Source organism: Triturus cristatus, chromosome 2_2, assembly GCF_964204655.1.
Source record: "Triturus cristatus chromosome 2_2, aTriCri1.1, whole genome shotgun sequence".
Taxonomy (NCBI): domain Eukaryota; kingdom Metazoa; phylum Chordata; class Amphibia; order Caudata; family Salamandridae; genus Triturus; species Triturus cristatus.
The window spans coordinates 1,227,094,421-1,227,116,040 of NC_140582.1; the positions used below are offsets into that span (position 1 = coordinate 1,227,094,421).

At 46.5% G+C, this 21,620-nt stretch overlaps 1 protein-coding gene across 1 annotated transcript in view; it reads left to right on the forward strand.

Moving 5' to 3' along the window:
- LOC146863455 (dedicator of cytokinesis protein 2-like) overlaps nt 1–21,620 on the forward strand; it is a 2,657,619-nt gene that overhangs the window by 988,300 nt on the left and 1,647,699 nt on the right. Inside the window, exon 26 of the mRNA XM_085642885.1 lies at nt 4,245–4,372. Coding sequence (XP_085499011.1) covers nt 4,245–4,372 — 128 coding nt within the window. The remainder of the gene's footprint in view (nt 1–4,244; nt 4,373–21,620) is intronic.

A 21,620-nucleotide genomic window follows, 5' to 3' on the forward strand; every position in this document is an offset into this window, starting at 1 on the left:
TTCGAGCTCTTGAGCCCAACCACAGCTCTCCCAGCCTTATAGCCCACCGCCCCTGAAGAGTACATCTCACAGCGGCCCTGGAGGGAGTATTGGGCCCGATTCACAAAGCTAAATGTACACTTTTGTGTAACTTTACTACTTTTCAGTGTTCACAAAGGTAAACTTTGACCAAAAGTCTATCTTCACTAATAGTAACTTACCTTTGTGAATTTCAAAAACTAGTAAAGTAGACTTTAGGTCTAATTTTACCATTGGGAATACCGAAAAGTAGTAAAGTTAGACTTCTGGTCTAGGTTTAGCTTTATGAATAATGAAAGGTAGTAAACCTGCACAAAAGTGTACGTTTACCTATGTGATTCGGGCCCATCGTGTCTCCTTTACTGTCACCTGGGTGAACTCACGTACCTCTGGCCCAATCACCTCAGTCGACCATTCAACCGTTCACAAGGCGGCAATCGTCATTAACACTCCTTCCAAGAAACCCTGATGGTGTAAATTGAAGGAATTGCGGCCATCGGTAATGGATCTGGAATGCGGGCTTGACAGTGGAGGACTGGTGAGTCAAAGGGAGGGACACGCCTCCTCCTTGAGTGACATTGGGGGAATCCTGCTGTCAGACGGAAGAGTTGGGGTCCATGCACTGCCGTTGAAGTCATTCCTACACCTCTGTGTTGTGTGCTACTATTGTGTGTGTTTCTCTCAAGATCAGGAGGTGGTGCCAGGGGTGTTGAATCCTCGTGAGTGGGTCTTTGTCTGCATTGGTAAAGGATGCTGGAGTCAGACTACATGTATCAAAGTATCGTGAAGTGTGTCGTTCTGCAGGAAGCCTCATATGTCACTTTACATCCAGACTAACCTTTATTTTATGAGAGCTCTGCGTCCCTTTTTCACCATGTAAAGTGGCACATGTGTGACGCAGGACTCTAAATCATATTTATGAAGCCACGCAAGGCCACTCCGTGTGGCTTAAGTGGCCTCATAAGTCTTGAGTAAGGCGACACAGTGCAAATCACCTTACTCTGTGCTCAGCAGGCATTCCATGGGCATGGTGGTGGTTGTTTCCACGCAACACCCGTAGATTTTGATGCTGCCCCAAATTTACTAAATCATGTAAACTTGGAGAAGCACCACCTCCCATCTTTGATTCATGTTTCAGGCCTCTGTGTAGGCAATTGAACTGCCTCTGACACGTCGTGAGGCAGTTATCGTTGCCATACTTAAGCCTGGTAAACCAGCAAATCAATGCAATTCGTATGGCCCATTATCTATGACAAATGTGGACAATAAAATATTGGCCAAACTTATCGCTAACTGCGTTGTGACACTTCTTCCAGACATAGTCCAAACAGATCAGTCAGGCTTTGTGCCCAACCAGTCTGCCGCACACAACCTCCATACATTGTCCGCGGTCATGCATGGTGTGGATCCGAACCTAGCAGCGATCGCCACCCTCTTAGATGCCACTTAGGCATTTGATTCTTTGGAATGGACTTTCCTGTTCACTCTTCTTTGACATCTGGGCCTGAGCCCATGATTTGTGAACCTCATTCGGCTACTGTACACCTCCCAACTGCTAGACAGGGGTGTCCTTGATCCCCAATTTTGTTCGCCATTGCCATGGAACCCCTGGCGGCTCGTCTGCGTCAGCTTCATGCTCACAGAGGGCTCAAATTCCGAGCAAGGGCATTAATCTCTATGTTCGTGGACGATATTGCAATATACATTAGAAATCCTCAAGACAACCTCAATCCCATCATTCCAGAGGTCATTTTGTTTGGAGGTATGTCTGGTATAACAATACATTTTGCTAAATCTGTTATCTCCCTTCACAGATGCACTAAGTTATTCAACTCTGAATTCTCAGTGGAATGGGCAACGGAACTAGTGTGATATCTGGGCATATGGTTCAGCCACTATATGAGCAAACTATGGCGGGCTCATTACGGTAGGGCAATGTTTTGGGTGGAAGAAAGGATCCCAGCGTGGAATCAACTCCCCCTTTTGCTCTCTGGATGATTAACAATTGCCGAGATGGTGGTGTTGCCTAAATTCCTATATCTTTTCCTGAACCTCCCCCTGCCACTCACCCAGCAGTAGTTTAAACGCCTGAGGTCGAACATGATACCGGTATAGGCGGTAAACAGCCTAGGATAGCATGGGAAACATTTACAATCCCTCTTTGACAGGGTGGCCTCAATGCACCTGACATGGCATTATACGCATGGTGTGCCAATGCCCACTATTTACATTGTTAGCTATATCCTGTTAAATTTCAGCCACACATAGCGGCAGAGGCCGATTTAACCTTCAGGATCCCGCTCTCCACTGCACTGTATCGAACATACAAATCCACACGTACGGGAACCGACACTGTCGACTGTGTTGGATTGGCGTGGGGAGGTTTGAGAAGATGTGCAAATCTAAATTGGATATATGCTCCCTCCATCTCCATAGCACACGACCCTATGGTGCCAGCACTACAGCATGATGGCATGCGCTCATGTGCGCATAATAGACGCCAGTTCACATTTGCTTATTTTATACCCAGATGGCCAATTCATTCCACCACCTGCACCGACAGACACTCTGTGTCCCACTATGATGGATATATTTGTATATCATCAACTCCGTGCCACCTGTCGAGCGCGTCATGACAGCTTGCCGAGCCCCTACCAATACTACATACCCTAGAACAAATACTGACGAACACTTCACATCGCAAGTTTGTCACTAGGCTCTATACTGTTATGCATGATAAGGCGCCCGTGTGCACCCCTAAAGCGCACTCCAAATGGATGCTGGGCACGGATACGCCTTTACCCGCTGAGCAATGGACACATTGAGGTGAACAAACTACAGCCCTTTCACCCAACCATAGACTGCGCCTCGTACACTTTCAATATCTGCCCCGATTATACCGTACGCCCATCCAACCTCACCGTATGGGGTTAAGGGAAGAGGCGCGCTGTGAAAGAGGTTCAGCACTTCAGGCCTCATTTTCACATTTAGTTTGGGTATGTCCAAGAACTGTGAACTAGTGACGTGATGTACATTCCACACTTCAACAGATCACTGGTGACCATATTCCTCAAACACTGATAGTTAGCCTCCTTGGCTATGTTACAGACCTGCCACAGACATCCCGCCGCCTAACTACTATGCTCCTAATATTGGCTAAGGGCCAACTGGCTAAACATTGGGAGAAGAAAGATGCTGCCAAGGTCTCACTAAGGCTGCAAGATGCAACATACAGGCAAGAACAATTGGGCAATTACTAGGAACTGATGCCTATACCGGCTCAACATTTGAGAACCATTCTTTACGTATTTGAGATCGCGTGATACACCCTAGATGTATGATATTCTGAAGTGGTGAACTCATGGATGTAAATGGAGATAGTGATATATAATGTGAGGTAGTACTGTGAAGTCAGCCCTAATTCATGTCCTCGAGACACTATCTATTCTGTGCACCAGGCATGTATCTGGAAATTTCACACCTGCTGTTATATCTGAGACTCCCGCTTGAAGATCGCAGATGTGCTGCTAATGTATAACTTCCATTACTCAGTTCAGTGTGATATATTTATGCTACGCGTATGCTCTGAGTATGCCTTATCCCTCTTCCCCTTCCCCCACTCCCCGCCTATGGGTAATTGTTGGAATTATGTAGTTCAATGTAATTTTGCACTAAATGCCAATAAATAAATTTGTTTTGAAAAAGAACTTGGGGAAGCTCCAAATCCTTACGCCTCCCGAGGTGAGGCTTAATGAAGAGAAATATCTTTATTTCTCCTCATATTTTCATCTTTCTATGTACATTCTGCAGCACTCAGAGAAAAAGGAAAAAGCCTATTAGGCTTGTTTGTGTGTGGGAAGGTGCCCCTCCCTTCCTGCACCAAAGCAATCCTGTCGACAACATAGGCACCCTTGCACCATGGAGAAAGGATGCGTGCATTGGTGCTAGGCTGCCGAAACAGCGCCCGCGCAGGGAGAAAGGACAGCAGTGCACCGTATTCCATAAATACGGTGCATTCCTGCCCTTCCACTTTGGTGTAGGGCACCGCAGCGGGTACATTGCTGTGATGCCCTATACCAATAATCTGTCAATGACGGCCTCACTGTAGCGCCCATCGGTGATCGCCCGTATCCTACCGGGTGCCGCAGTGTTCTGCGTGAACCACGCTGCACCAGTCGTAAATGCGCCTGAAGAATGAAGACGCTCATGGTCTGTTCTCTCCGCAGTGTGTCGCGACGTCCTCCTCCATCTCATGCTGGACATCATGAAGGAGCTGATGGAGAAGGGCGAGGAGGAGGAGGCCTGTGTCGAGCTGCTCAGCCACATCCTGGAAGTCCTCTACAAGGCTGAGAAGGTACCGCCTTTCATTAAAACCGACCAATCATAAACCTACGGTAACAATGTGTGTCTCTATTGGCCTAGCTGATAGTTTCGTTTTTAACTAACAATAGCACCCAGGTTTTTTTTGGTTTGTTTTTTTAAATCATAGCTTACTAACAGTAGTTATTAGATTATTGTTTTGTAAGTGTTTAAGTGTATCCAGTATATGGAAACCCCATCTGTGCAGCCTGAGTCTACACAAGGACATGCAAGCACAGCTTCTTCGTCCGTGAGTTGTAGAAAACAGGCCACCGCCTCCGTCTCTGAGCTGTGGCTAGTAGTTTACTGGTACAAGGTGTGCTGAAGACATTTCCTGAGCCAGTTCTGCTGCCCCTCGGCTGTGTGGTCCTCAGGCCCATTTCTAGGGGGTGGGCCAGGCCCACCCAAACATGAGCCTGGCCCACCCAAACATGAGCCTTGGCCCTCGCAGTGTGGCCATGAAGGCCAATAGAAATTGGCACTTTAATTTAAAACGTTCCTCCAAACGTTGTTTTTCTTCCTATTCTGGGAGATGCGTGATTGGTCCTGGGCTCTTTCTCAAAGCCATCCCCAATCACCCAACTCCTGTTAGAGTTACAGAGGTGGGCTGTGTCGTGCAAGTATAATAGGGGCATGGCGAAGGGAACAAATTCTTTATTCGACACCGAGTAACTTTCCCCTTCCATCCTGGGCTGCGTGGATATTTCCATTTCTGTTCAGCATTGGAGAAAGGTTTGTTTATTCTTATTCACCCTTCCTGACTCCTGCAGCTTCTTATCAGATCAGGCTGTGACACAAGGAGTAGGAGAATGTGTTACTAGTTTTTATTTTTCAAATCTGCACAGGCCCAGCAAGGTGCATACTTTATGTATGCTTCATTTAAATTGTTTTGATCATTATCATGGCCGTGGGTGCTACAAAACAATAAAAAAATGTCCAGATAACTGGTGATTAATGATCCTGCTGGAGAGCAATCCTTTGTTGGTAGTTTTCAAATGCAGATAAGCTGTAGTTTATGTGGATAGCTCAGTGGGTTACTGCATTTGTCACCGAGATTCTTGTGTCACTTGCAGTTCAGAAGTTACAATCCTAACATAGGACAGTGACCTATAAACTGTCATCAAAGAGCTGCATACAAACATGAATGGTATAGTTATAACGTCACTTTTGTTGTGTTACTATATAGTTAGAAATTCCCCAGTCTTTCATTATTTTAATGTTGCTAAAAAGAGTTTGGGCCCATACACTTGTATGATTCATTGTCTCTGTATAATTTGTGCTTGGTGTAATGTACTGTGGCACCTACACTGATATGAGTAGTGCTATACAACAAATGAAATGCATATGAGAAAGGGGCTACGGAGCGATGAGGGGCACTATTGGAGGGTGGCAATGAGGGAATCCGAGAAGGAGGTCATGAGAGGGAGGGGCTACGGAGAGATGAGGGGTGCTGGTGGAGGGTATCAGAGAGGGAATCCAAGGAAGAGGTCATTAGGGGGATAGTCTACAGAGAGATGAAGGGCACTGTTGGAGGTTGGTAGTAATGGTGTCTGTGGAAACAGAGGTCATTGGTGGGGCGCCAAAAAAGACTTTTGCACTAGCGCTAAAACCGGCCTTGTCATGGCCTTTCTCTTTTTATATAATTAGCAGTCCGGTCATTAGGGCAACTGTGGAAAATACTTTAAAGTGCGTGCTAATTATATTTACTGCTATATTCAAGGTTTTAAGTTTGAAGGTGATTTTACTAATGTTTTTTATGGGAATAATGAAAGTGGAGCTGGATGGTCGCTGATATGGCGCTGGGGCCCAAGGTCAGCTGTGAGATAAGGTGCACAGGAGAGGAATGGTAGAAAAGTGGATCATCGGGCCTCGAAGCACTTGTGTTGAAACCTGGTCTTTTGGGATTCGAGGGTTTGCACTTAGGTCCAGACATTGCTTTTACTTTCTAATAACTCTCCACATGCTCTGTACACACACACAATCGATCCGTTGTATGTCTGCAAGTAGATATGATGTCATCTAGGGTTTGTAGGCGCCCACAAGAAGCGACAAATTGGGCCCGCAGTGGCCCACCCAAATGCACCCTTGGCCCACCCAACTAAAAACTCCTGGAGCCGGGCCTGGTGGTGCTCCAGGTTGACTCTGTGGGGGGGTCGGGGGAGGAGATGTTGAATCTCCTCCTGTCTGTCCACCCAGGGAGTCTCTCAGATGTCTAGTCTGTGTCCTGCTGGGGATGTTGGGATCAGACATGTGTTATGTGGAAGGTCTTGGGTTCTAGAAACACTCACTACAGCTGGGCCAGCCCTGCTCTCTTTCCAAAGGCGCAGCATGGAGGTCACGTGTTACCTATTTCCGGGTTGTTAAGGCTGCTGACACTAAGCCTTGGCTGCTTGGCCTCTCTGTGCCCTGGGAGTCACAGTCCTGCTGGAGGTTCCTTGGCCTCTCAGGGCACAGTGCAGCCGGACGTAGACCTGGGGACCCTGGGCTAATGGGCAGGACTCCCTGCCCCACTGGGCTCCCCAGGATCTGAAGCACTTTCAGAATAACTTGTCACGTTCTTGTTTCTCCCTCATTGATAGCCCCTTGGGTCTGTGCACTCTGGTTTCCCCCCCCCCCCCCTCTGTATCCCTGCATACAGATGCAAGTCCTTGTGCGGCCCTCAGATCTCCGATGCAGATGTTGTTGCAGTGTCTTCGGGGCTCTTCGCCACCTCCTTTTGATATAGCTCCCTCCTTTTGCGAGCTGCGGCTCAGACACCGCACAGAAGGCGAGCCCGGCTGATTTATACCGTGATAAAAACATTCTCTCCTCTGCATGGATTCAGGGAAGGAAAAATTGAGTTTATAATGAAATTCCGCTGTAAAGCTTCTCTTTAGCAGGCTCGGCAAGGACTGGTGCATAATGCAAGCTGCTGCCGCCGTTCAGTATGCAGGGCTCGCGAGACTCAAGGCTAACAGCATGAAGGGTTTTGTTAAACAATAAAAACACACACAGCACAAGTTCCCCGAAGACCCCGGGCCCTAGTTATCGCGTGCAAATAAATCAAGAGTGTGCAGTGATCAGAAATGCGCTCCTCGATGCACAACCCCCATTGTGAGCAAGTCTGCATAAATGCACAGTGCGCCTTAGCACCATCACCCACCGCTCAAGGCGCTACCATTAACAATTGTCTGTTCTGCAACCCTCCTCAGTGTGCACCTCTTGAGATTGGGCACGGCGCCCTTTTCTTGTTGTACAAACAGACCTAGTCGTGGGATCGATCGATCATTTTACAAGCGTCGATCAGACTATGATCGGGGGTCGGTCATCAGTTTCAAAGGATGTATAGGGTGATTGCTTGGTATGCATGAGCTGCAGCAGCGCCCCCTGTCGAGTGACTATCATTCAAAATCAAATTCTTTATTCGGTTTGTGTTAGAAAAACATAAAAAGACAACAGCAATATATAAAAACAGTACGTAAAAGCAAAATCCATAAAAAACAGTACATAAGAATATTACACCAAAAGAAAGTGGCTATACAGGTTCTAAAAATGCATAATGACTCACCCGGAATGTCCGTCTATAGAGACTACAGCGCTTAAAAAACATACAACATTTCCAACGACAAACTCCTCCAGTAGCAAATATAAATATGAAAAAGCAGGGCAAACTTGTAAAAAACCTCTTCCTTTTAGGATTGGTGCAATAAAGGCTCTCCTGGGCTCCCTATAAAAAGTGCAAACCATCATCAAGTGCACGCTGTCCTGGGGGATTTCTTGTCACTTCCTGGGGGCCCAGGGATTGTAACAAGCTTCTGATGAAGCAGGCTCAATCTGAGTCTTGCAAGCAGATATATCTGTCCCCATTGGTGTTTTTTTCAAAGGTTAGATATGGCTCCATATCCAGCGAAGCAGTTGCCGAGACATGTTTCCTAATGATGGTTTGGACCATCTCTTCCCTAAGTAATGTTGCCCTTTCCATAAAAAGGTCCCTTACCCATTCATAAACCCCTCTGCAAATGTCCTCAGGGTTAGGAAACATCTCCCTCCTCACAAGTTTAGAGAGAGAGTCCATTACACGCTCAAGCCATGAAACGTTTTGGCCCCGGTCGAGTGACATGCGCGCCTCATTCTCAACAAATTCAAACCGTGCTCCTCCTTCGACCTCATCCCAAATCCTAACCCAGCTCAGCAAAGGGCGCCAGGCAATCTCAATCAATCTGGATTTATAAAGCGCGGCTAATCACCCGACAGGGTATCCAGGCGCTTGCAGGCCCCAGAGGCTTATTCGAACAGCCTGGTTTTGAGGGACATTCAGAATTCCGGAAGTGAGGTGACGGTTCGGAGGTGCGGGGGGAGGCTGTTCCAGGTCTTTGCTGTGATGTGGGAGAAGGAGCGTCCTCTACTTCTGCTTCGGTAGATGCGGGGTTCACGGGCAAGTGAAAGGGGGTGGAGCGTAGTCTTCTTGATGGTTGGTGGAAGTTCAGGCTGTGGTTAATTTAGACAGGTCCTTGGTTGTGTGGAACTGCGTGTTTGTGAGTCAGCAGCTTGAATTGGCATCTCTTCTGTACGGGACGCCAGTGGAGTTTCCTGAGGTGAGATGTGATGTGGGTTCATTGGGGAAAGCCGAGGATGAGTCTGGCTGCGGTGTTCTGTATGGTCTGTAGTCTCTCTAGAAGGTGTGCAGCGATTCCTATATAGAGGGCTTTGCCGTAGTCCAGTCGGCTAGAGATGATGGCTTGCGTCACGGTGCATCTCCTGTGTCGGGGTAGCCACTTGAAAATCTTACATAGCATGCGCAGATTGAGAAAGCTGCGGAGGAGAGGGCGTTGATCTGTGATTTCATGATGAGCTTGTTGTTAATGATGATTCCGAGGTTACTGGCTTGGTCAGAGGGAGTGGGTGTGGGCCCTAGGTCCGATTGCCACTAAGAGTCGTTCCATGTGTTGCTGCTGTTGCCAAAGATCAGTACTTCCTTCTTGTCTGTTTTCAGCTACAGGCAGTTGTTCCTCATCGAGTCAGCGGTGTTTGACATGCATCTGTGGAAGTTGGTTCTGGTGGTGGGGTCGTCAGTGAGCGAGAGGATGAGTTAGGTCTCATCTGCATGTGAAATTATGTTGAAACTGGGCGATCTGACAGTGTTGGTCAGGGGGGTTATATATGCATTGAAGAGCATGGGGCTGAGGGATGAGCCCTGGGGGACACCGCAGGTGATCTCTTTGGGTTCAGAGGTGAAAGGTGAGAGGTGGATCCTCTGGGTTCGTCAGGTGAGGGAGGAGGTGATTCATCTGAGCTCATCCCCTTGGAAGCCAATCTGGGGAGTCTTTCAATCAGTGTGTGATGAGATATGGTGTCAAAGGCTGCCGATAGGCCAAGAATGATCAAAGCTGCTGTTTTTCCTTGGTAGAGGAGGGTTCAGATGTCGACAGTGGCTGCAATCAGGGCAGTTCTGGTGTTTTGATTATAGCTGGTTCTGCTCCAAGTGTGTCATGAGTTCATTGTTTAAGATCTTTTCCAGTACCTTCACTGGTAATGGGAGCAAGGAGACTGGCCGGTAGTTTTTTTTTAGCTGGTGTCGGCAGAGTGTTTTTTGAGTAGTGGTCTGACGTTGGGATGTTTCCAGGCATATGGAAATGTTGCAGTGGTGATATAGGTGTTGAGTAGGGTGGTGAGTTCCTGGCCGATCCTTTGCTTTCTGATTTTGAAGATGTGGTGCTGGCTTGGGTTTGGGGGCCCTCCCAAGTAGATGGATTTCATGGTGGAGGTGGTGTCCTGGGTGGAGAGGATGTTGCAGATGGTCTGTGTGTGTTGTTCGTTGATTACAGAGGTGGCATATCGGTCGAGAAAATCTGTAGGTTTGGGTTGGGGTTGGAAGCTTCCATATATGGTTGTGATCTAGTCATGGAAGAAGTGGGCGAGGTTGTCAAACAACTCCTGTGAGGTTGTGATGTTGTTCTCGCTGGCAGCCAGGTTGGAGAATTACTTAACTATGTTGGAAAGTTCCTTGGTATTGTTAACGCTGGTTTTGATACGTGCGGGAAAGGCTGTCTTTGTTGTCCGCAGCAGGTGGTGGTAGAGTTTGAGGGAGGTCTTAAAGACTGCCCTGTTGGAGGTGACCTTGCTGGTGCGCCATCTCTTCTCCAACTGTTTGCTGGCTCGTTTCACTGATCTGAGTTCTTGGGTGTATCAGCTGGCCTTTTTGGTGGATTTTATCTGGATATTGCCCTTGATGGGGACAACCCAAATGGTGATCCAGGCATTGAAGTTTTTCACTCCCTGTTCGAGGTTGGTGGCGGTAGCAGGGTTGGAGGTGTTCGGGACATTCGCCCAACTGGTCTCTGAGATTTAGCTCCACGACCGGTGTCAGGGCGTTTGTCATCTTGAGGGTGGCGGTGTGGGGGCTGCAGTTCTGTGGCATGGCTGTATTTGATGCGGTTTCTGGAGGTGAAAATTGGGTCCAGCGTGTGTATTGCGGTGTGTGTAGGGTCGTGGACGATCTGGGTCAATTCAGGTTTGGGTTGTTGGTGTGGAAATGTAGGCCGCCCAGGAAGATGTAGTCCTTGGAGTGTAAGGCTAGGGGCGCAATGAAGTCTGCGACGTTGCAGAAGCTGGAGTGCGGGCCTGCGGATGAGTATGTGAGGGTGCCTCTGATGGTTGTCTTGTCATCTGTGAGAAGCTTGAAGTAGAGATGTTTCATGGGGGTGGTGGTATTGTTGGTGGTGGTGGTACACTCTATGGTCTCTTTGTGGATGATAGCTGTTTCTCCTCCTGGTTTGTTGGCGTTGTCCTGGTGAATGTTTTTATATTCTTTGGGGATCACTGTTGCAATGTCTGGGGTGATGTGGGTTGGAGACAGGCCTCAGAGAGGAAGACGAATTTGAGTGCCAGGGTGGTGATGCTTGCAATGAGGTCTTGTGGTGGGTGGGGCTTCTGTTGTCCAGTGAGAATGGTGAGCAGTTGATTTAAGTAGGGAGGACACTAGGGCGTCACATGCTGTGATGTCACATCCTGCATAAGTGAAATATGGGAAATGCAGCAATATCACTTCTGGTAGAGGTGGATGATTGAAAATGAGGTTTACTTATCTGGTTTCTTCACCTAAAGATGTTATTGGTGGAAAACCAGTGATATCACACCCTTAACGGGGATGGGAGTGTTGAGAAATGCTGTCATGTCACATTCTATAAAAGTGGGCACTGAAAGTAAGTGATGTATGTCTGGCTTCTTCTTTTAAAGATGAGTTTGACAGAAAACCAGTGATTTCACTTCCTGAAGTGGTTTATCCAGAGAAATGCAGTGATGTCACTTCCCTTAGAGGTGGGTGCTGGGAACAGGAGCAACGTAACTCTCTGCCTGTCCTCCTCATCCGCCTCCGGCAACTGTCAGCACCCCTTAGTATTACACACCAACTTTCCGATACAAAACCACTTTCCGCACTGAGCAGCAACATTTACAAAACACGAAAATGGTAGGAAGCAAGACACAATATGAACCCACCCAAAGGGTCAACAACTACTCTTCTAACACAGCAGAAAGTGTCAAGACCGAGCATCCAAAGCCGTCAGACAAGAAGCTCTGATCCACAAACTGGCGCTGCTGAGGGCGACTGTCTGCCCCCTCTGTGGAGCTCAGTCCCATCTTACAGGAGAGCTTTAGATGACCTACAGGTGTCTTCAGAAGGTCTGAAGAATGCCCTCCTGGTGCTCATCTTGAGCTCCTTTTTGGAACTGGTGAAGACAGAGATCCACACATCCTCAGGCCTCGAATCTGGGGACTCGGCCGCATTGTTCCACCCCCAAAGTTACCTTGTTTAACTCCCCCCTGTATATAAGCAGCTCTCAGGCACTGTGTGTCTGGCTCTGTGGTAGATTGTTATTGAAGAGGTAATGGTTACTGCTGGGCGAAGTCCGAATCCACCTACAAAGTGTCCTAAATATTACGAAATTTGTGATTTGTGATGGATGCAAAGTTTGGTAAACTTCCCAAAACGTTGTTTACTGAATAATTTCATTGCAGAAACCATTCTTCAAGAGTCTTTGCCGAGAATATTGCTTCGACAAATCACACTTTAAAGAATTTGTTTTTGCAATTCATGGTTTACAACCTTAACATAGGTTGTATAACGTGACGTTTTGAAGAACACTTCTCAAAATGTGTGGTAGAGAATCTTGACAACTTTGCATTTCCTTTTGGTGATGTCTTCAGGGCGTTTCCGTTTAGCTGCAGCCTTGGTTGTGCTGGAAGTGGTCGTGTTGGCTATTGTAAGGAACAGACGCGTCGTTTCTATTCTGTGGATTTTTCAACAAGTGGCTCCCATAGGCTGGAGGACATGAGATGTCATCACTGGTTTAGCAGGGCTCTCTTTGGGAATTTTCATTTACATAACAATTCAAAAACAGGCCCTTCTAAACATGAGCTGGGCAGCTGCTCCGGGGCTCCTTCGCCAGTAGAAGCCAGCTGCTCTCCGGTGCTTCCTCACTGGGGCATTCCTAGACCTGCTGGTGTCCAGATTGAGACTTTTACAAATCCCAAATGACATTCTTTCCGTTTAGATTCTCAGAAATGAAAAAAGAACAAAATCTACCTTCAGTCTTACTCGCATATTTACGTTTCTGTTTGTCATTTACTCAGAGGATGCAAACTCTCAATGCAGCGCTTTGGCTTCCATAAAAGTGAAATGACTCCCACGTTCTTTAGGTCTCGCCTGACCCAGCGCATGCGCTGCTCTGGCGAGACTTATTGTGAGAGGGCTCCAAAGAGTGCTACCAGGCCAGCCTAGAGCTACAGTGCATGTGCGTGGGCGCGCGTGCCTTTTACCACGATTACTTTCACTTTCGCGGCCGCACGGCAGCTCTGATGTTCGATCGCGATCACTTTCGCGGCTGCACGGCCGCTTGGCATAGCCAATAGGTCTCGCCTTTGGGACCTTATAAGTATTTAGTTATGCAACTGTTGCATGGCTAAACACTTATAAGGTCCCAAAGGCGGGACCTATTGGCTATGCCAATGCTTGTTTCAGCCTGTGATAGTGTCATCTGAATTAGTTGTAGTCAGCCTTCCAACTACCCCTAGGCTCGTGTGAATTAGTTTTAATCAGAGCTCTGCTCCCATGACCTTTGAACCCACCTTACTCCACCTCTGTCAGACTGCAAGGGGGTGTCACCTGGCCTAAGTCTCACTAATTGCATTGTTCCTTTTAGGTTTATTGTAAAGCGCAGAAATGCCCACGGGCACAACAGAGCTACAGGAAAATGGTAAATCAAACAAATACATAGAATTTACACTGCAGCTTCAGAACTGCTTCCTGGAGCTCTGGAGGTGACATTCTGGCTGTAATAGCCCTCCTGTGAACTCATTGGATTAATTCTTTCTAGGGCAGTAGGCCCTGGCATCAACAGTGATTTAACCTTCAGTTTGTATCATAAGATTTCAGTATTTTATCAGAAGCAAATTCTCTTTTTACCCCCTCTACTCACTACCGGATAGCACCTGCCCATTTAAAGCACTGAGTGCACTCTGTCACAAAATGAAGGAAGGACCGTGCCCGCCCGATCATCGCCCCTCCCGTTCTATTTGGAATTTTCTGACAGTGATGTCCCCGCTGGCTCTGCCAACTGAAAACTTACTCCGGGAGCCCGGTGGAGTAGAGGTTATAGGAGGAAGGGCATCAGACCTCCCGCCCTATTTAGAGCAGACATTCTGATGTCTTGTTTTCTGTACTTCGCGACCACAAAAAAAGATCTCCCACGCCCTGGTGGAACACTCCCAGGTTGTGGGACACAATCTTTTTTTTTTTTTTTCCACAATTAAATTCTCATTTTTGGAGATTGTTTCCGAAAATCCAAAACATTTTGTGGGTAGATGATGGCCATGCACCAAACGTCCAGTGTCTTCGCGGGAGTCGCCATGGTGACGGCTTATGTGAATGTTATGTTATGTTATGTTATGGTAGCTTATATAGCGCATGGCTACCCCAGCAACGGGGCGTCCCAGCGCTTGAATGCACAGAGATCACCATCTGACCAGCGACTCAAAACAGAGTTCTCGTCTGTCCTGCCGGACGCAGTGAACACTGCCTTGGGCTACAACATCCCCTTTGTTTTCACTAAAGAACTACTTTAATACAGCCATTTTTGGGAACAAAATCACCGATAAATCTCAAATAAAATCTGCACAAGCCTATAAGAGAAGTTTGGCCTCAGTACATCACCGTACTCACATCCAGAAGGCAGCGTTGTAGCTAAAAGTGCATTGAGCAGCAGAGAAAGCTCCCTTGATGAAGACGAAGGTATGGAGACCCTGTGAAGAAGTGAGACACTCCCAAAAGTAGACCAACCTGAGTCTTCCAGGCACATAGGTCCAAAGACGCCAAGGAGAGAGAGGGAGGGATGTGTCAGGCTGTAAAGGCACACACTTGTTGAGGAAACGGTAGTGATCAAGTCTTAGAACAACAAACAATAAGGTAAATGTAGTTTTTGTAAAAAAATCTTATTCTGAAATGTTCATAACTATATTTTCACTGGAGGATAGACATTTTGCATTCTTTCAGTAACAACAGGACATACCTGGGTATCCATATCTACTCGTCCCTTCCTGGCTAGGAAAGTCGTTGTGGAATCTTTCATCAGCCCTGCGCTGCTCGAAGGCTCTGTTAACTATCCAAGGGGGTAGTTTGTCCTTACTGGGACTACAGTGCCCCTACTGCCTTCAAACCTAGCTAGGAGCCCCAATGTCCTTTCTGATGGACCAATTAGTTGGGTGATGGACCAATGGCTCCTGTGATGGGCCAATGGCTCCTGTGATGGACCAACAGCTCCTGTGATGGACCAATGGCTCCTGTGATATAGCAATGGCTCCCCTGATGGACCAATGGCCCCTGTGATGGACCAACAGCTCCTGTGATGGACAACTGGCTCATCTGATAGACCGATGGCTCCTCTGATAGACCAATGGTTCATCTGTTGGACCATTGGTTCATCTGTTGGACCAATGGCTCCTGTGATGGACCAATGGCTCCTGTGATGGACCAGTGGCTCCTGTGATGGACCAGTGGCTCCTGTGATGGACCAGCGGCTCCTGTGATGGACCAGCGGCTCCTGTGATGGAGCAGCAGCTCCTCTGATGGACCAATGGCTCCTCTGATAGACCAATGGCTCCTCTGATAGACCAATGGTTCATCTGTTGGACCAATGGCTCCTGTGATGGACCAATGGCTTCTCTGTTGGACCAATAGCTCCTCTGATGAACCAATGGCTCCTCTGAGGAACCAATGGCTCCTCTGATGGACCAATGGCTCCTGTGATGGACCAATGGTTCCTCTAATAGACCAATGGTTCCTCCAATAGACCAATGGTTCCTCTGTTGGACCAATAGCTCCTCTGATAGACCAATGGCTCATCTGATAGACCAATGGTTCATCTGTTGGACCAATGGCTCATCTGATAGACCAATGGCTCCTCTGATAGACCAATAGCTCCTCTGATACACCAATGGCTCATCTGATAGACCAATGGCTCCTCTCATAGACCAATGACTCCTCTGATAGACCAATGGTTCATCTGTTGGACCAATGGCTCCTGTGATGGACCAATGGTTCATCTGTTGGACCAGCGGCTCCTGTGATGGACCAGCGGCTCCTGTGATGGACCAGCGGCTCCTGTGATGGACCAGCGGCTCCTCTGATGGACCAATGGCTCCTCTGATGGACCAATAGCTTCTGTGATGGACCAATGGCTCCTCTGATAGACCAATGGCTCCTCCGATGAACCAATGGCTCCTCTGATAGACCAATGGTTCAGCTGATAGACCAAGGGCTCCTCTGATAGACCAATGGCTTCTCTGATAGACCAATGGTTCATCTGTTGGACCAATGGCTACTGTGATGGACCAATGGCTCCTGTGATGGACCAGTGGCTCCTGTGATGGACCAGCGGCTCCTGTGATGGACCAGCGGCTCCTCTGATAGACCAATGACTCCTGTGATGGACCAATGGCTCCTGTGAAGTAGAGCGGTTGGGAGAACAATGAGAAGAGGAACTTTTGCTCCCAAGCAGAGACCTCAACCAATTTGGAAATAGCATGTAGCAGCCTGCCTGGTCTGAGATGCTGTAAACGGGGTTTTAGGTTTAGGTAAAGGCGCCACAGGGAAAATTTACATGTATTTATATGTCCTGAACTTATAGATTGACGGTGCTACAAGGTGGGAAGTACCACCTGACTTCCCAGAATTATGAGCCTTTGCTCAGTACAGTTCAGAAAGCAATCCTTAGCACACGTACTAATTATATAAAATAAAAATGTAACGTGTTTTCACAATGCAATTCAATCCAGTGTACAAAAGAAATGATTTAGTCTTTTTTTTCTAGATGGTTCTTTTATTCATTGTCAATCTTCTCCGTGGTTCATAACAGCCAGCCAACACGTGTTTCGTCGCTACATGGGAATGTGGTCCCGCGACTTTTTCAAGGCTGTGTTTGCAAAAGAGATTAAAGAACTGTATTGTCTCTTTCTTAAAAAACATGTTGTACTTAATGATAATGTCACAGCAACACGGTAGTGGAATTCGAGACCCAACGAAGAGTGGGTGAAATTTCAATCCAATTAGTAAAGACAATTTACATGACCAAAGTCAACATCACCATAAATTGTGAATTCATAAAAAGAGCGGAAAATCTATGACTCTAATCGCGATGGAGAGAGCTAAATACACGTGCTTTGGTGAGGAAATTCGCTGAATACTAAACGAATCCTACATGTGAACGACACACCCACGTGGTGAGTTTCAAGGTGAAGTGAAGCGGGTTTGATTTGGTGTATATAAGTTCTAAGGAGTGTGAGTTCGCGCATACTCAGGTGAATGAAAAGTTTTTTGTGCTATATATTGGTGCCATAATAGTGAAGAAAATTATAATAAAGGGCATATGATCATATCTACCTATTCTTGGCTTGGTATATATATCTGGAAAGAATGATAATATCTATATCACACCGATGTCATAGCCAAAATAATTTCAAGAATAGAGAAAATTAGGAGTAGAAATATAAATATTTTAAGTAAAAGACCTACTTAGTAGGTGGTGATAATTCCAAACCACCTATGGTTTCTGAGGTAATGGCGTCACTGGTTACTGTGGGATATTGCAATCCATGGCGGGATCCTGTTACTTTTCAGTACTGTGAAAATAAGTTAAAACCTAATTACCCATAGTCATAATCTCCATTCTGCTAGGCTACACATGGTATGCGGTAGTAATCTAGTGGAGCATGATGTTAATGCAGAACTAAAACGACAATGTTTTATTGTAAGAAAACGGAGTAGTCGGGTAATAGTATAGCGGGGGACTGTGCACGTACCGATATAGAAGAGCCAATAAGCGTGTCTCGTGTGTGAAAACAAATCTAAAATAACCCCGATTTCAAAGCAGATTAGTTCCGATCTCAATAAGCAAATATCCAAATTGAGTGGATCTTTAAAATTATAAGCGCTAACGTGACTATGTTTCTACTGTGGGTAATTATTCCGTTCAAAATTTCAGACTACCAACAAGCAAAGTAATCCAGGTGTATTGGAAGGTAATTATCTTGTCCTCCCCTGTGTTCTACACCCTTAAGCAAGTTTCACCTCTGTCCGGCTATTGATATAATCATGAAATGATCTTTAAGGCTAGTAATGTTTAAATGGCACCAGTCAAAAGCAGTGCTCAATTTAAATAGGAAATATTGGAGAACGTGAAGATCGGGAAAAGGTTTACACTCGGTAAAATTATACCCGGCATAGTAATCTATTTGTGTCTCTCGTAAGAAAGTTCTATGCTAAGATCCGCACCGCGTTTGGCAAGGCTTACCTTATTCGACTGAAAGTGAATCTGTCGTGACGCCCGTCCCTGGTTTCCCGGTCTCGAGTGCGTACATGCAAGAGGTTTCCCTTCCTTATAATCAAAGTTTGGAAACCGGGAAGTGTAATCACGTGTGTGGTTTGGTCTCGTCCAAACTCACGTAACGTGAATAAAAGAAGGACTAGAGATCAAATGGCTAATACGGCGGCCATTTTGAAACGTGTTTGGTTTTGAGTAATGCTAAGGGTCAAAGCATATACGAAAGACAGGGAATTGGTGCACCTGTCTTGTGCTTGGTGAAAGTCAATTACTCGTAAATAGCCTATTGTTCTCTCCATCTATTAGATTCAGTACAAACCTAATCCACGCTGTAACGTGAAATGCGCAAAACCAATAAATCCTTGGTACAAGATATAATAAATCAAAACAAATATCACACATATATACAATTTATAAAGAACACGTAATATACAACTGTGGATTGAGAAGAAGGCTGCTCATTGGAAAAACGGTCATATTTAATGCATTAGTGACGCAAAACCTGTTCGAATCTGTCATCGGTATTTCACCTAGATCAAGTTCTTTCTACTAGGAGTTGCATAAGTAGTGTTATGCTCGGTATGAATAATTCTATCTAGCCCTCTGTAAACTTGGGTCCAGGCAATCAGGAGCTTGTAAGTTAATCAGTATGATATAGTCCCATAAAACCAGACAATGGGGGTCTTAATTACCCAGAAAGTAGTGTAATTCATGATCAATATTAAGACCCTGTTCCACACTATGCATTTTTAAAATCCAATGTGCCTCTTTTTGTCTTAGTGTGAGTTCTCTGTTCCCTCCCCTGGGACTTCTTGGGACATGTTCAATTCCGTAGAATTTAAACGTGCGATTCGGTGACTGGGCAGGACAGATTGACATGTGTGCTGCTAATGGGTATCTCATGTCCCCCTGTTTAATTGCCCTGGTGTGTTCCCCTATGCGTTCCCGCAATGGTCTGATTGTGCTACCAATGTAGTGTTTTTTACATTTACACTCAATTATGTACACCACAAATTTTGTTAGGCAGTTAATGTTAGAGTCTATTTTATATCTTCTGTCTCCTGGTCCTGCGAAGTCTGTCTTGCGGTCATCAGCCCATTTGCAAGAACTGCAGTGACCACATATGTAAAAGCCCCGTGAGTGTTGGCTTAGCCAATTAGTTGTGGTTGTTGGTTTTGGGTAGCTTGGACTGAGTAAGTTCTTCAGTGAGACCCCCCTCCTGAATGTTATGTTAGGTTTGTCTGTTATAAACTCCTTAAGAGTATTGTCCGCCTTGAGTAGATGCCAGTGCCTGTTGAGGCTCTTTCTCAGGATTACTGCCCAGTTGTTATAGCCAGTAATAAGTCTGATTTTTTGGTCTTGTTCTTTCTGTTTGGGTTTGTCCCTTAGGGTTTCAATTTGGGTGACTTTGTCTATTCTCTCTTCCGCTCTGGTCAATAGAGACTTGCTGTAACCCCTCTTTTTAAATCTGGTCAATACTCCTTTTTTGTGAGTCTGAAATTCATCATCCCTGCTGCAGTTACGTCTGGTTCTGATTAACTCCCCATAGGGAATTGAGCGTATTTGGTGAAAGGGATGTGCACTACTTGCATGCAACAGGGAATTGCATGCTGTTGCCTTGCGGTACAGTCTACTTTCAATTTTGTTGTTGTGTATGTAGAGTTCTACATCTAGAAATGAAATGTTCGTTTTGCTGTATTCCATGGTAAATCTGATGTTGCATTCATTATTGTTGAGAAATTCGAAAAAACTTAAGAGTTTCGAATTAGTCCCTGTCCAAATCATGATACAATCGCCTATGTATCGACCCCAAAACAGTATTGAGTCGTTCCATTTGGCACCCAGTGAGCCCCAGATTCTTGTCTCCTCGTACCAACCCTGATAGACCAATGGCTGATCTGATAGACCAATGGCTCCTCTCATAGACCAATGACTCCTCTGATAGACCATTGGTTCATCTGTTGGACCAATGGCTCCTGTGATGGACCAATGGTTCATCTGTTGGACCAGCGGCTCCTGTGATGGACCAGCGGCTCCTGTGATGGACCAGCGGCTCCTCTGATGGACCAATGGCTCCTCTGATGGACCAATAGCTTCTGTGATGGACCAATGGCTCCTCTGATAGACCAATGGCTCCTCCGATGAACCAATGGCTCCTCTGATAGACCAATGGTTCAGCTGATAGACCAATGGCTCCTCTGATAGACCAATGGCTTCTCTGATAGACCAATGGTTCATCTGTTGGACCAATGGCTACTGTGATGGACCAATGGCTCCTGTGATGGACCAGTGGCTCCTGTGATGGACCAGCGGCTCCTGTGATGGACCAGCGGCTCCTCTGATAGACCAATGACTCCTGTGATGGACCAATGGTTCAGCTGATAGACCAATGGCTCCTCTGATAGACCAATGGCTTCTCTGATAGACCAATGGTTCATCTGTTGGACCAATGGCTACTGTGATGGACCAATGGCTCCTGTGATGGACCAGTGGCTCCTGTGATGGACCAGCGGCTCCTGTGATGGACCAGCGGCTCCTCTGATAGACCAATGACTCCTGTGATGGACCAATGGCTCCTGTGAAGTAGAGCGGTTGGGAGAACAATGAGAAGAGGAACTTTTGCTCCCAAGCAGAGACCTCAACCAATTTGGAAATAGCATGTAGCAGCCTGCCTGGTCTGGCCTGCCCTAAAGAAGCTGTCAAGGCATTTGTGATATCATAAAATTGGAAACGTGGGAATGGATCATTTTAGGGAAAGCCTGTGATCAGTTAGGTTTAGGTTTCAGATTTGCACCAATACTTTCAGACCTTTCCCTTTTGACTGCCAAGCTGCGACTGCTAACCTTTATGCAAGACTTGGAGAAAGAAGAAATCCGAACTGTTCTGTGAAGGAAATGAAAACAGATACCTACCATGATGGCCACCAGGACTAAATCATATTTTTACCAGGACTGGACCGGTCTGTTCCTTGACTGGATTCTGGACGCGCTAGGAGCTAAGTGGCACTGAGCTCTGCTCGTCTGCTGATTGGAGTGCTCTGTGCCATGTTGCCTGGAGACAGAATCTGCAAGGACCCTTAAAACAAAGAGATGTGTGCCGTTCACCCTCATCTTGAAGCCACTCTAGGAAGACGTCTAGAACCAGTAGTCACTGCCCAGAAGCTGTAGATACCTGCAGCATTTTCCATACGTGCTGCCCAGAAGCCTTCTGAAACTTCTAAAGGTGACCTTCTCCACCCAAAAGATTTCGTCTTGACGTTTTTCTTCTTCTGAAACTTTATGAAGGTGACCTTCTCCATCCCAAAGCTCTTGTCATCATATTTTTCTTCTTCACTTTGAGCTCCTGCCAAGAGTCTCTTGATCTGTGGAGGCCTCGTCAGACAGCGCCTGC